The sequence below is a fragment of the Schistosoma mansoni genome, chromosome 7 (genome assembly GCF_000237925.1).
Source record: "Schistosoma mansoni strain Puerto Rico chromosome 7, complete genome".
In the NCBI taxonomy this organism is placed as follows: Eukaryota; Metazoa; Platyhelminthes; class Trematoda; order Strigeidida; family Schistosomatidae; genus Schistosoma; species Schistosoma mansoni.
Window position 1 is genome coordinate 6,937,043 of NC_031501.1, and position 15,891 is coordinate 6,952,933.

At 34.7% G+C, this 15,891-nt stretch overlaps 1 protein-coding gene across 1 annotated transcript in view; it reads left to right on the forward strand.

Annotated features, from left to right (window-relative positions):
- Positions 1-15,891, forward strand: part of Smp_134570 (hypothetical protein) — a gene marked incomplete at both ends in the record, with an annotated part of 66,533 nt that overhangs the window by 28,575 nt on the left and 22,067 nt on the right. Inside the window, 6 exons of the mRNA XM_018798729.1 lie at positions 1,403-1,590; positions 7,466-7,553; positions 9,198-9,365; positions 10,488-10,619; positions 11,525-11,602; positions 14,903-15,082. Coding sequence (XP_018653642.1) covers positions 1,403-1,590; positions 7,466-7,553; positions 9,198-9,365; positions 10,488-10,619; positions 11,525-11,602; positions 14,903-15,082 — 834 coding nt within the window. The remainder of the gene's footprint in view (positions 1-1,402; positions 1,591-7,465; positions 7,554-9,197; positions 9,366-10,487; positions 10,620-11,524; positions 11,603-14,902; positions 15,083-15,891) is intronic.

Sequence of the window (15,891 nt, forward strand, 5' to 3'; positions counted from 1 at the left end):
CGGACCGCCTCGATATTGCTTGAAATCACAAGCTTTATAAGCAAAAGATGGATGCACATAAGCCATACAAAAGACTTGATCAACTTGCAATCCTTAAATATCCAATGTGAAGGCTTCCAGCGAAACAACACACACAAACAAATGAATTTCAACTCCACTCCGTTGTACAAGCATGTGGCTATCAGGACTCAGTAGCTGAGTGGATAACGTGATGGCGTTTGAAGCGAAAGGTACTGGGTTCGAGTCTCAGAGTGAACATGAACTCTGAGATGCAGGTACATCGATCTGACCAGTCCCAAATAGGACGAAACGTGCGTCAAACTGGATTCCACTGCCAGCCACTATCCATCTTCGATTAATCTCTTATGGTTTCATTGATGCATACTGCTGAGAAGTCTCATGTTAGGAAGAAACAACTGTTCAATTTAAACTATAAATATATTTGACAGTCTTCACAAATCACGCTAAATCTTAACGAAGAATATCATGAACAACCTAACGACTAACTCTGATTATCAGTATTCATGGTCTTAAAGTTTATTATTATGGACTTCTTTTGATAAATTAACAAATGTTGATTGGAAAGTAAAGAAAACTTTTGACAGGATTCGAACTTAAGATCTAATATTCGATTATTTTTCTGGTCAGCGTTTTTTGTTTTACGAGTTAGTTTTCTACAGGATGGGATCTCTAACCCCATGCTCAACCTTCCTCCTTTATCCGTGCTTGGGACCGGTAGTAGCTCCAGAGGGGCTTTTGATCATTCACTAATGAATAAAGAAACACCAGCTCATAATAGCAACTTTCGAAAATGAGAATATCATTAGTTGATCAATCATATGTATTCAGTTAACTCAATGTAAATTGTGAAAAAGTTGTCTATACTATTAGAAATACGGATTAATAAAATAACTGTGGACACATCGCTTCGAAAGATTCTTCTTTTAAAGTAATCTACAGAGTCAAATGAACCGGATCGAAGAAGGCTGGGTCAAATCAATATTTTATGCATTGCTGAAGCATTGGCAATCCATAAACTCAAACCTAAACTTTGCATGCAGAAACAATTTGTTCAACCTCTCACCCTTCATTTAACCCTAATTCCCTTAATGTAAATTACTAGAACGAATAGAAGACGCCTTTTCATTTATGGTTAGCACTTTTTAGCGAGTTGATATTCTACAGGTTGGGGTCGCTAACCCCATGCCCAATCCTTCTCCTTTATTCAGGCTTGGGACTGACAGCAGCCCTCGGAGGAGCTACAGGAGGAGTTTTTCAGTTATGATACAAGATGATTAATGATATTTCTTTTTTTTTCTTTTTTCTTTTCATCCAAACAACAACAACGACGACGACAATAAAAGATAAAAAAACAAATGAAATTCATATTATAAATGAACAAATGAATAATATACAATATCATTATAAACAATTTGAAGAATCTACATTAGATAATTATACTGAATCAAATCGTCATGAAACTGACTTATTAAAATGTTTAGATCATTTACAATGTAAATGTATTTTATTCAATGAATTAGTTCTAATGTTAGAAGAACAAAATAATAATTTATTATTAGAAATATGCAGGTAAGTAGTGAATATGTAATGAGGTATTGCTATAGTTTTGTTATGTATAGTTGAAGGTTTCCGTATGAGATTAGAGGTACCCTGTTTATGTGCAAAATTGATTGACTAGTTAATCGATTCCATTCATATTGACTAGAGACTGACCAGTTGCAGTCCTAACACATCGAGGGGAAGATTCAAATAAACAATACTAAACATATTGATGATTGCTTTTCAATGTTCTCAAAGGTTATTGTTATTGAGACATTGCAAGACATATTGACATTGTTAATATTTTCATAGTTGAAATCATGAGTCGATTGAAGCTAGACCACCATGGAAAACTTGGAAGTACTGGACGGCCGTTTCGTCCTACTGTGGGACTCTTCGACAGTGCGCATCTACGATCTCGCCTCGCGAGATCCGAACCTAGGACCTACCAGTCTCACTTCAATTGACTCATGATTTCAACTATGAAAATACTGAAATCTCCACACAACCCCTTCTGATAATAATTATAATCATATGCTCACTAGTGACTGACTTCAAGAGATATTTCCTGGAGTTCTAGTGAGAAGCAGTGACCAGTGGAGTTCAACCACGTCTGTTGTGAGATAACAACTCACTGAAGACAACTGATGAACGGCTGCTCAGTTTCTTGGATTGGTTGAAGTTAGACATTACCACCATCTGATGCTGGCTCTGCGGTCTAGTGTTTAAGCGCTCTGGCGCGAGACTGGTAGGTCGTGGGTTCGAATCTCACGAGGCGGGGTCGTGAATACGCACTGCTGAGTAGTCCTACAGTAGGACGAAACAGCCATCCAGTGCTTCCAGGTGTTCCATGGTGGTCACGCTTCAATTGACTCATGATTTCAACTATGGAAAAATATGAAATCTCGACAAAACCCTTTCAGATTGCTAATATTAATGAGTTTGACTATCGTGTAAGTGGAATAGGTTAACTTTGATATGTTTATACTGTGTATTAATGATTTACCCGATCAATGATCGAAATAATTATACATGTGATGTGAATGTGTATATCAGTGATGCAAATGGTTCATCAGAGTGTTTGTTACCTGTGTGATCGCGCCACAGGATTGAGCTGTACTATTCAGATTGTAACGTTAAAGCCTACGTATTTCTACGTGGTTCTCCTATGAAGCGGGATTGAGATGTACTGTTTTGGATGTTACGTGAAAGTCTGGATGGTTTCCAGTTCTTCTTAAAACCAATGTAAAATTACCTTAGCCTACAAATTTATATTATCTAATTGTAATGTGATATTGGTATAAATGTCATATAAACGTCATTAGTATAAATGTCATCTATTAATTTCTTATTTCCATATATAGATCGATCTAAATACAAAAGAATAGATAACAATATTTACAAGTGTTTCTACCTATGCTGCTATGATGCACATCATAATAGATGATGCATTGATATGAATAGCATATATTACAATTACGTAATGTTGTATGGATTGAAATTAAATGGAAATTTGTGTCTTGTTTCTAGACTGTTCACTCAACTGGTATTTTACACTCAAGGAGTATGGTACAGTAAAATAGTGTAAATTGTTGCTTAAGCATACTAGACTATCTATAAACAAATAAATGTCGATTGCGCATTAGGTGTGAGATGAATTTAACAATTGCGAAATGAATCTGCTGTACCGAAAATTATGTTTGGTACGGTTAATTCAACTTGGATTCAACTTCGAAAATGCGTAAAATGATTACTAGATGTAATTTATGTACTTCATCGTTGTAAGGGATATACAGCTGTTACATAAAAGCAAAAGTTTCACATGACATTCCTTGAAATAGACTCAACAAAGCTGATGATTGTTAGTATTATCGCAAGACAGAAAGGCTAGGGAATCTTATGAAGGAAGATAAACAAAGAAATAGAAATGTACTGATAAGTAATCTTTCGACTGAATTCAATCAGTACTAAGAGCCACCGGATAACTCAGTAGTAACGTCTATGTTTGTAAAACTGAATGACGTAGGGTGGAATCTGAGAGAGAGCATCAATTTTAAAGGTATACCTCACTGACGAATGATAAATATCACAAAATATAGGTCCAGGGTTTCTTGTTGACTACCTCAAACTACCTGACACCTCAAAATAGTGCATGCGTAATCGAGTAACTCAGATCAGTGGCTACATTACAAATTGATTAATTGAATTCTATTAGCAATAAAACGGACTTGACATACATGACATTGGTTACTGCCCAGTGATCGATCAACTACAAAGTAATCTATCCGATGCCAACTCATACAAAAATAATAACAACTTTATTTAAAAAAGTGGATAAAGTAAAGAAGTATTTCTTCTTTTTTCATTTCTAAATATCTAAATGAGATATTTCACTTAATTAAAAACTTTATCAAATTATTACCAGAATGGGGTTTGTAGAGGTTGTAGAAATTTTAATAGTTGAATTCATGAGTCTATGTAAGCTAAACCACAATGGAAAACCTGAAAGCACTCGACAGCCATTTCATCTTAGTATGGGACACTTCAGCAGTGCACATCCACTATCCCGCAAATGAGACTTGAACTCAGAACCTTCAGTCTCGCGCGTGAACGCTTAAACTTTAGACCACTGTCTAACTTCCATCAATCCATGAATGGTTGAGAATCCATTCATCCATTTTATGAAGTAAATACCTGTCTCTACTCGTTATAGATTGTACTTCACTGATCAATACTTCTTACTAGAACTTGAGTAAATCATCTTGAAGCCAATAGTCTAAAGGTTAAGCGTTCGTGCATGAGGCAGAAGATCCTGAGTTCGAATCCCTAATGCGGGATCGTGGGTGTGAACTGTTGAAAAGTTCCATACTAAAACAAAATGGCCGTCTAACGCTTCCAAATCTGCCATGGTGACTTAGCTTACATTGATTTATGTATTGAACTATTGAAATCAAAATTTACACTGAAAAAATATATATAATCACTTATATAATTAATTAACCAATAGAAAAAAAGTAATATTATTGATTTGTTAAATAATAAATTATTGACCAATCAAAAAATAGAAAATATACATGAAGATTATTCATAATTTTATTTGGCACATTTTTACACTTTGAAAATGTGCAAAAATAATTAACAATAATATTTTTTTTAAAGGAGGGGGGGGAAATATTTTTTTATAGACAACGATGAAATTCATTATAAAAAATAATCAATAATTTAGATAAACTTTTAAGATAATAAACAAAAAAACCATGTGAATTAAGGCAATATGCATAATATGCACATATGTTAATTACAGTCCTGAAAATCAGTGGGAAGATTCAAGTAAAATCAATATTAAATGAATCTAAAACTTCACCTCATTACACAAGCAATTGGCTATCAGGATAACGTGATGGCGTTTGAAGAGAATGGAACTGGGTTTGACTTCCAGAGTGAACATCAACTCTGAGATACAGGTATATCCGTCTGACGAGTCCCAAATAAGACGAAACGTGTGTTAAAATGGATTCCACTGCTAGCCACTATTCATCTTTGCTTATAATGCTTGTGAATTAAGGCTATATCGAGGCAATACACACAGTATGCACATATGTCCATAAGTGACTGATCAATTTGTAGTCTTAAACATCAACGGGAGGATTTAAGTAAGAACAATATCAAGTGAATTTATAACTTCACCCAATAACACAAGCAAATGGCTATCTGAACTCAGTAACTAAGTGGATAACGTGATGGCGTTTGAAATGAATGGAACTGGGTACGAGTCTTAGAAGGAACATCAACTGTGATATGCAAGTACATCTATCTGACGTGTCCCAAAAAGGACGAAACGCGCATCAAACTGGACTCCACTGATAGCCACTATCCAGCTTTGCTTACAACGTATAATCATTATAATAAATTAATGAATGTCTGAAACTTATCAAAGTAATTGAATATTAGAAGTTTATGTGTATATTAATATGTAAACCTCTTTGTATGAAATTAATAAAAACTGAATGCTTGAATCTAAGTAGGAATTATGAATTACTATCTGTATTCTCATAGTATATCAATTAATTTTAGGGCTGTCAACAACAAGCTTTCATCCTAAGATTCATATTAGTTGGTATTCTTCTGTATAGTATATATTTATAACTTTGATAGAATTAGATGTTACTACGGACTCATTTAAGATTGTGACATACATTTAAAAGAACATGTGTTGTTGTACTTGACGGTAACCATAATCAACTTATCCGGTTCTTAGCTTTAATGGAATTCTATTAATCAAGTCACAATGCGGTGTGTGCTACGGATGTCGACAGATATAAGTAGTATGTATCATTAGTCAAAAGTGAAATGCATAGAGGCAAATGGTTACTAAGATTGAAAGAAAGGAATGAGAGAACAGAGAGAGATTAGTGTAAAAATAAAAGAACAGTGAAGTCTGAGACAATTGATTGACATTTTGCAAATGAAGTATTTACTGTATGGTTCTCAGATTTCACTAAGATATTCTGTAATTTTGTGTTGAAATACATTTGATCATCCCCACTTGTGTTCTCTTTAACTACAAAACCATGTTGAGTTAGTAATAAAACGGAGAATTTTGTTAATTAGTGGCAATCTCCAATTCATAACTTTAAGTAAATGTCGACAATATATACAATGTTAATCGCTTTTAATCGACCATGTGGCTTTCATTCACAACATTTGATGACATTGATCAAACGAACTGATCATTATCATGAATTAGAAAACAGCCTACCTATGCTAAAAAATTATTTGATCATAGGTATTTGGATTTATTATTCATCACAGAGCTGGCACCAGTTGAAAATCTACTTTAAATCGTACATTATAACTTCACTACATCAACAGGTGATGTTGTCTGATGTAGGAGTAGACTGGAGGAAAGCAAGAATTGACCATATAAGGACGTCGAATCAATTCATGAAATCATTGACAATTGAACTATATGGTGCAGACTATGTAGTTGTCCCCTTCGTAATTTCTGCAATTAATCACTGGATAATTTACGTGAAATATCTCAGAATTGCTTGCCATGTTCCAGAAGCATTCAGTTTTTGTCTTCTCTTAAATCCTAAATTTCTAGATTACCTTTTAGTTTTTTTCCATAAATGCATATTTTTTTCAAACCATTTTTCCATACCTAGTTTTTTTGCCATTACAATCAATAATGTTAATACCTCGATTAATCTGAGATTTTTCGCTGTGCCGATGTAGTGTAGCAACTTGAACATAATGCACATTTGTCCCAAGTTCTAAGTTAAATTTGACTGATTGACTGAGGCAGGAACTCTTTAGCAATGAATATTCAGAAATGACACTCCAAAGAAATACTTCAGCATTAAAAATAAGATTTTAAACAAAGCTCTCAGTGTTGTGGTGAGAAGATCAGGTATATGTAGATAATCATGTTAAGAATGATGGTATTCAATCAGAGCTACACTATATCACAAACATACTGACGTCAGAACATATAGAAACCTAGATACTAGCTGAGGTCTTCAGTGATATCATGGTTTTGCTGAAAAGTTCAAGTGTTTTGGATTTGAGTGGATATGTTGTTGAATCTTTACAGACAATAAATAAATAAATCTCAATGAGTCATACACTGATGACCATTCATAATTAGATCATGAGTCAATTGAAGCTAGACCACCATGGAAAACCTGGAAGTACTGGACGGCCGTTTCGTCCTATTGTGAGACTCCTCAGCAAAGCGCATCCACGATCCCGCCTCACGAGATTCGCACCCAGGACCTATCAGTCTCGCGCGCTAGCACTTAACCGATAATTTATAATGAAATAGAATATTAAATAATCCATAATTTTTACATTACCATCAAAGTAATAATAATTACGGTTACTATTTGTTATATTATTTCAGTCTTCTCAATGTGAATTACACAACGGAAGATCAGTCATCTGTGACTAAGAAGGTTGATGAAATTTCAAATGAATCGGTTAAAATAGCAGTGAGTTATTTAGCTATGTCTTCTATTTGCAGTAATGTTTTCCTTCTTTTCATAATATGAATGTCTATTGTATGTTTATACAATGTTACCAATAAGCATTCAAATACATCTAAGATTGGAAGACGAATTCACTGGGAAAATTAGCTACCTAAGTGCTATACTTAACCCAGTGTTTTAGTACCATTTGAATGACTTCCTTACAGATTTGAAGATGATCGGATGATTGTAGGGAAAATAGACAAAAGATTTACATTTTTGTTAATAATAATATGAAATCAATTTAAAACTGACTTGCCGTTTATATAAGCATAGCTGAATAGTAGTTTGCAGTGCAATCCAGGGCGTGCGTTTCGTCCTATTTGGGACTCATCAGCTGGATGCACCTGCATCTCAGAGTTGATATTCACTCTGGGACTCGAACCCGATTCCAGTCGCTTCAAACGCTATCACGTAATCCAATTAGCTACTGAGTATTGATAGCCACTTGGTCATGTAATGAAGTGAAGTTTTAAATTCACTTGATATTGTTTTTACTTGAATCTTCCCATTGATGTGTTAGGACTGTATTTGATCAATCGCTTATTGGCATGTATGCATCCTGTGTAGATTCCACTACTAGCCACTATCCATCTCTGCTTATAAAGCTTGTGAATTAAGGCATTATCGAGGCAATCCAAACGGGATATACATGTGCCGATAAGAGACTGATCAACTGTAGTCCTAAACAACAATGTCGGTCTAGCTTTAATCAACTCATGAATTAATTAAATCTTTTAAAATTGTCAAAGTGTATAATTTACTGTAGATATTGCAGTTTAGCGTGTCTATGTGAGTTAATTATCTTTTTAAATCAAAATAAAGAAAAGAGATTATCATGATGGAATTTAAAAATTACATTAAGATATGTATGACAGCTTATTAACAACATCTAATAGATAAAATTGGTAAGTGTAAATGAGCTTCAAATCTTCGACACATTCAATCAAGACAAAATACCAAATGCCCTGATACAGCCGAGAGTGGGGAGAGTCCACTCTCCCTCTCCAAATGCTCTCACATGGGCACGCGTATATACCCTCTGTCAAGGAAGTCCTACTCACTGTTTTCCGTGGCATTACTGTTGTTCACGAAATCGACGGGACCAAAAGAGAATGTCTGGCGCTCTAACCGGGTTAGTACACATGGAAAGTCCACCAAGGGGAGTTGGAAAACCTTCATTCCAAACCAATGATGCACATGGGCTCCAGTATCCCGAGTGAACAAATGGCGTATGAATCAATCGTCTGTCACCGGCCACCATGGGACTACATCTTCTTACGATGCTCCACTGCCTTGTCGATCAGATCTTTAGTTCAAAGGCTCTGGATGTGGCCCCCTAAAAAAACCACCTGCTTCACTTTGGGCACCTGGACAGTATCACGGTCCTCACACAAATCAAATGAGATGTGTGTGGCGCATATGTATGTGGTGCCCCTTTGTACCAATATTTATGTGTTCAAATAAATAAATAAATAACCAAAGTCATTAAATTATAACTATCTATGTATTCAATTTCAACTTAGTTCATATTCATACAATAGTCATGATCTTTGGCAACATATATCAAAGTTTCATTATTGATTGTTCTTTTAATCTATAATTTAGGATCCACATCAAAAAATTCGATGTCTTGAAAAACTTCTCTCAGAAGAACATCAACATACACTGATTCTACAAAAACGTTTAGAACTAGCATCTAAATCCAATGTTAGTATTGATCAAAATCTTACAAAACAATTAGATACTAAACGAAGTGAAGTATTACAAAAAGAGGTAAGTCATTATTCATTGAATAGATTTTTTTTATATTGTCAATAGTTATGTTTAAAATATTAATTTATGTTTTGATGGAGTTTTGTTCTCTGAGCTGAATGGTTTCGTCGTGGAGCTTTCATCGTCCTTCTGAATGACATCATCATCACATACTTCGGGTAGCTCAGAGAACAAAACTCCATTGAAATCATCCACCTGAGCTACAAATCTTCTCCACCATATTAATTTATGGTTATGGAAACAAAAGATTTTATATGGTTCTAGAAATGGATATAATATTAAAACTAACTAATTGAAATGAACGATTATGCAGACGGTAATTTAAATGAATGATTGGCAAAGATAGGGCAGCATTCCTACAATTGAAGAACATATAGAACTCAAAACAACTCTCAACTAATTTCAAAGTCAGAATCTTCAATACGAACATGAAGACAATCCTACTGTGCAGAGCTGAAACTTAGAGAACTACTACATTCATCGTCAAGAAGGTACAAGTATTTATAAACAGCTGTCTACGCAAAATACTCGACATTCACTGACCGGATACTATTAGCAACAGCGTTTTATGGGAGAGGACAAACCAGCTTCCAGACGAAGAGGAAGTTAGGAAAAGACGTTGGAAGTGGATAGGACATACATTAAGGAAATCACCAAATTGCATCACGAGTCAATCCCTAACTTGGAATGCTGAAGGGAAGCGGAAAAGAGGAAGGCGAAAGAACACATTACGCCGGTAAATAGAAGCAGATATGAAATGATGAATATTAACTGAAAAGAACTTGAAAGGATTGCTTGGGACAGAGTTGGATGGAGAATGCTTGTGTGCGGCCTATGATCCTCCACGAGGCGTAACAGGCGTAAGTAAGTAAGTCTAAATGAATGCTCGATTCCATTTCCTAGCCACTTCTAATAACAATGGAGATATATTCAACATTGTTATATCACCTAGGTAATGGGTTGAAGTTTAAATTCACTTAGTATTGTTTGTTTGAATCTTCCCATTGATGTTTAGGACTGTAACTGGCCAGTCTCTAATTTGCATATGTGCATACTGCGCGTATTGCCTTGATATAGCCTTAATTCAATGATTTGAGATTTATCATATTAAATTTATTTTAGTTGGATGAAAAAGAAGAAATACTTGATGCTCGTGATGAACAAATTGCTGATTTAAAATCACGTGTCGAACAAATGCGTAAAATGAATGAAGCAATGCGTGCATTGATGGAGAAGGAACCAAGTGAAAACAAGGTTTGCTTATATTTATGTTGGTCTATTTTTGGTTCATACTATTCAGTGACATAGGTGTTTGCGTAGATTTTTGAAGTTATATTACTATGCATCATGGGCTGACCGTAGTTAGAAAAGTATTGAAAATCAAAATGGATTGGACACTTTTTAAATCCTAGTATGATCAAGCGATTCAGCTAATTGGTTCAAGTCAAATACGTACACTATCAGACACTGACTTGATAGTCTAACGATATGGTGCTCATTGCAAGATCTGAGTTTTTTATATACCATCCCCTGTGAGGTCACGTATAAACACTGTGAAGGAGTTTCACGCTTCAGAAGATTAGTCTATGATGTAAATTTGATGGTCAGGTTATTTTTAAGACAATTGAATGAAAAAAACCTAAGATCTGGAGGTATTTCACATAAAATCTTTATACAGTAGATGTGTAAATCCACTGACATCATAACATGTTTCGAAATGTTATATGAAACTGCTTAATGAGCGATCGAACCAGATGCATTTTATTTAAACACACAAATATTGGTACAAATGGGCACCAGATATATATGCGCCACACAAATCTCATTTGATTTGTGTGAGGGCTGTGATACTACCCGGGTGCTCAAAACTGAATCAGGTGGTTTTCTTAGGAGCCCGGAACGTTTGACCTAAAGATCTGATCCACAGGGCAGTGGAGCATCGTAAGGAGATGCAGTCTCATGGTAGCCGGTGGCCGAAAATTGGTTCATACGCCATTTGTTCCTTCAGGATACTAGAGCCAATGTGCAACATCGGTTATTAATGAAGGTTTTCCAACTCCCCTAGGTGAACTTTCTGTGTCAAAATAACTTGAAATTTTTAATATTTTGTCAAAATTGAATTTTCGATGTTTACTTCTTTTCATTTATCTTCTTTTTAGTCACAAAAACTAGGGACCAATGTTGAAATAACTAGTTATAAGAAAGAAATTGAATGTATGAGGAAAGAAATGCAAATTGTAAGTGACCATGGGATAAAATAAGCTTATCATTATATATATGTATACATGCTTACTGTAAGACTTGAGAGTCCTAAGTTCGATCCCTCTCTGTCTCATTGATGCACACTAATCAGAAGTTTGAAACTCTGTTAAAACGAACACTGAATAGTTTTGTATTTCTGATCATCCTTTAACTGAAATCAGTTAGTGAATAAAATAACTTCGGACCTACTTAGGTATGTTCATGTTCTATAAATAATTCTATCTTCGAAATACGGATAAAGAATACTTAGTGAAGATCGTAAGTTATTGATGAAACTAGGAATCCGCATCAAATGACTTGATAGAATAATAGGTACCTCGACATGTGGGGCTTGTCATCACAGAGTATGGTTGGAGAGTTAGTTATGAATTTAGAATAACGTATGAATTCGTCAGGGTTGACATTTGTGGCATAGACTACCAATCATATACAATCACATTGTGTAACATTTGAAATATGTGTAATTTTATCCTCTAGAAATCCATATAAATAATATGTTGTTGCCTAAAACCTATTATCAACATACCTTATCTAACCTGTCATCCTGATATTTCCGAACATCTTACTAGTATAGTACATTGTTCACTGTGAAGATTGATTTATTCGTTCAACATATGATTCGGTAGATAATGACGTTCTTGATACTAATAACCACATTTTGAACCAATATAAACAAACTGTAATCCATTGTAGTGAATGAGAACTCAGGTTGAGTAAACCAATTTATTGTCTAAAGCAGAATTACATAGTGTCTTCCTAAAATATGGAACCCATATAATAAACACTTCATCTGTACATAATCCATCAGTTGTCTATTACAAACTTCATCGTTCCTTCACTCCTCTTGTTTTTTTACAATTACTCTTTGTTAACATTCCTGTTCTCTTCAATTTGATGTTTTCAATGTCCTAGTGGCAAGTACTCCACTACGGATTGGTGTTGAATACTAATATTTGTCAACATAAGTAACATACACCACACTATATTTTAAACGAAATCATCCTACAGGTTGACTTTTATTATGGGACTCCTCAGCAGTGCGCATCCACGATCTCGCCTCGCGAGATAGGACGAAACGGCCGTCCAGTGCTTCCAGGTTTTCCTTGGTGGTCTAGCTTCAATTGACTCATGCTTTCAACTATGGAAATTTCGAATAAATTGAGCATTGGGTAGATTGTTATAAATAAATTAATATATTTGTAATATCCCAATGAGTAGAAAAAGAATGAAATTTTCTGACGTTTCGTGACTCAGTGTAAGCCACTTCTTCAGAGGATAAATTAACCAGATCAAAATTAATCCAAGTTTAAATAGTACAACGGAACAATGAGAATATTATATATATAGTTGACATCATGGGTCGATTGAAGCTAGACTACCAAGGAAAACCTGGAAGCACTGGGTGGCCGTTTCGTCCCTTTGCGTGGCTACTCAGCTGTGCGCATCCACGATTCCGTCTCGCGAGATTCGAACCCAGTACCTACCAGTTCCGCGCCAGAGCAATTAACCGATAGACCACCGAGATGACCGTTATCAAACGATGTTAATGTTTAACTTCAACCAATCCTCGAATATTAAGTGATCAATCAAAAAACAGGTCTGAATAAATCAATTTCATGTCATTTCGGTCAAGATGATTCATAAGCGACATGTATGTAAATCTTTTGTGTGTATGTGTGCACTGTTAAGGATGAAAAAATGTATGACCTTTATGGTGAGAAAGGATAGAGTTTCATTTGTAAGGTAATAGTGCAAAATGTGAATAATATCAGACTAGGTGCTACGATAGATAGTCCAAGTAGGATGTATGGTAAGGCCTTCCTTTCTATTGAGAGAAGTGGGATTAAGCATTATATGGGACGATTCAGCTACTCTCCTTTCTTTGTAATTGGAAAAGCCTTTTTGTATTATTTTGATATTGTTGAAATCGATTTGATGGTGGTTGAAAATGGCATGAACTGCTATTGCTGATTTAATTTAAAGTCTATCCAGTTCTACAGGATTATTAGGAGGTTTCTTTGTGTACTTAATATGTTCTTTGGCACAAGTCAAGATTTTGCGAGATGACTCTCCAATATAGAAGGCATCACAATCGACACAACCTAATTTGTAGACTTAGTTCTGTGTGCAAATGAATAGGATTTTTTTCTTTTAATCGAACTTAAAGTATTACGAAGTGTGTTCTTTGTCTTGTAATATACTTTAATTCTGTGTTGTTTTAAGATTCTTTGAAGTTCTTCTGTTGCGCCATGACGGTATGGTAAAACTGCAGTACCAACCCATGACATTTCATTCGAATTATTATTATTACTTACTGAACCGTCTTGTTTTAAGATACTTCTAATAATCTTCATAGGAAAATTATTAAATTGTAAGATACTAATTACATTCTTTTGTTCTTTTTGTTTGTTCTCTTCTGAAATGATGATCTTGTTGGCTCTTCTAAGAAGATTTAAGGCTAATGAGATCTTAGCACTGAAACGATGTGCTGAATGGAAGTCAATATAGCGATTAGATTGTGTAGGCTTTCGGTAGATGGTTAGATTTAGAATTCCATTTAGATTTCTTTTCACTAAGCAATCTAAGAATGGTAGCTCACCATGTTCATTTTCATTCGTGAATATATAGTATGTACTTATTATGGTTTTGAATGTCAGCTGCTCCAAAACACAATTCCTAATAAGATATCACCTTACTGGTTGAATACGTTGATGACTACCATAGTTTAATAACACTGAAGTGGTGTCTTAAGCGATAAAAGCTTATTTTTAGTCTTATAGTCAGAATCAATTCTAGAGTGTATGTATATTCACTAAACGAAACCAAAGTAAGAAGGAATATGCACCATACATCATACATACAAAAAATATACATTTAAATGTTTGTTATATCTAGAGCTTTGATTCTTGCTATGTCGCATACTACTAGACTACTTGAACGATCGAACCCGCAACGTCGCAAGAGAGAAGACAGAAGACTAATAAAAAGGAATTTTATTCCCCAAAACAGTATCAAAATATAGTACAAAAATCTCATGTGTTTATAGTTTTTTGGCTGGAAGTAAATCATCATTTCGGACAGCCAATGGGCACATAGAGGGTCATTCTTATCCATCCCATGGGGAAGCTACAAGTCGACATTCTAGAATGTTCCACTAGCAGTGATTGGATGGAATGTCTTCGGTTCTTTCTGGGCTTCTTAAGGCTTCCTAGAGTTTAGCAACGAGCCATCCTTACAATGTTATTTTTTGTATTTTCTTCTACTATTCAAAATAGATTCGTAATAATCTTACACAAGCTGAAAAAGTAAAAGAGAAATTAGTCAAAGAGAATAGAGAACTTCAAGAAGAATTAAAATTACGAGAAGATTCAATATTTGAACAAGATGATGAATTAGAACGACGTAATAATGAAATTCGTGGACATAAGTCATCCATTGAACAAATAAAACGTGAGGTAAGAAGGGAATGGTTTACTTTTTTCGTTTGTCTAAATGCTATTGAAATTATAATTAATCGTGTATTGACTCAATGATAATAATAAAAATGATGTGGTGTGGTCTACTTATATCAATATAAGTAGTATATGGTGATGGTCAGACATAAAATGTATTTTGGCAGAAGATCGATAAGGAAAGAACAGGAATGAAGCACAATCGGTATGAAAATGCATGAACAATAAAATCAGAGAAGACGGACTGATATTTGCAGAAGAAACAGTAAAGATTGAGACAATTGATTGTTAGTTTGAAAATTAACTGTTTGCTGTATGATTGCCAGAATTTAGTCAGTAATTTGTGCCTTAATAGATTCAATTGTCCCCACTCGTGCTCATGTTCACTACAATGAGACTGTTGTGAATGAACACTCCGGTGGAGACGATCAGTCTATTGTTTGACATAAAGTTACAGTATTTTTGTAAAATATGAAAATCATACATTCGATACTTCATTTTCAAATTCTTCATTAGTTATCTCAATCTTCATCGTTACTTCATTGTTATTACAAAAACTCTATGTTTCCGTTCTCTTTAATTTGATCTTTCCAACCTTCTGCTACCAAGCGTCCTACTTCTATTTGATGTTACGTAATACTTATTTCTGTCGATAAACGTCGCGTACACTACAAGACTATACTGTTTCGACAACATTAGGCTGATAACTAATCAATATAATGAACACATTGGTGCACAGAATTTCAAAGCATCTATTCGAATATCATGTAAAAAGTATTACGTACATCCGATCATTTTAACTTGAAAGTATT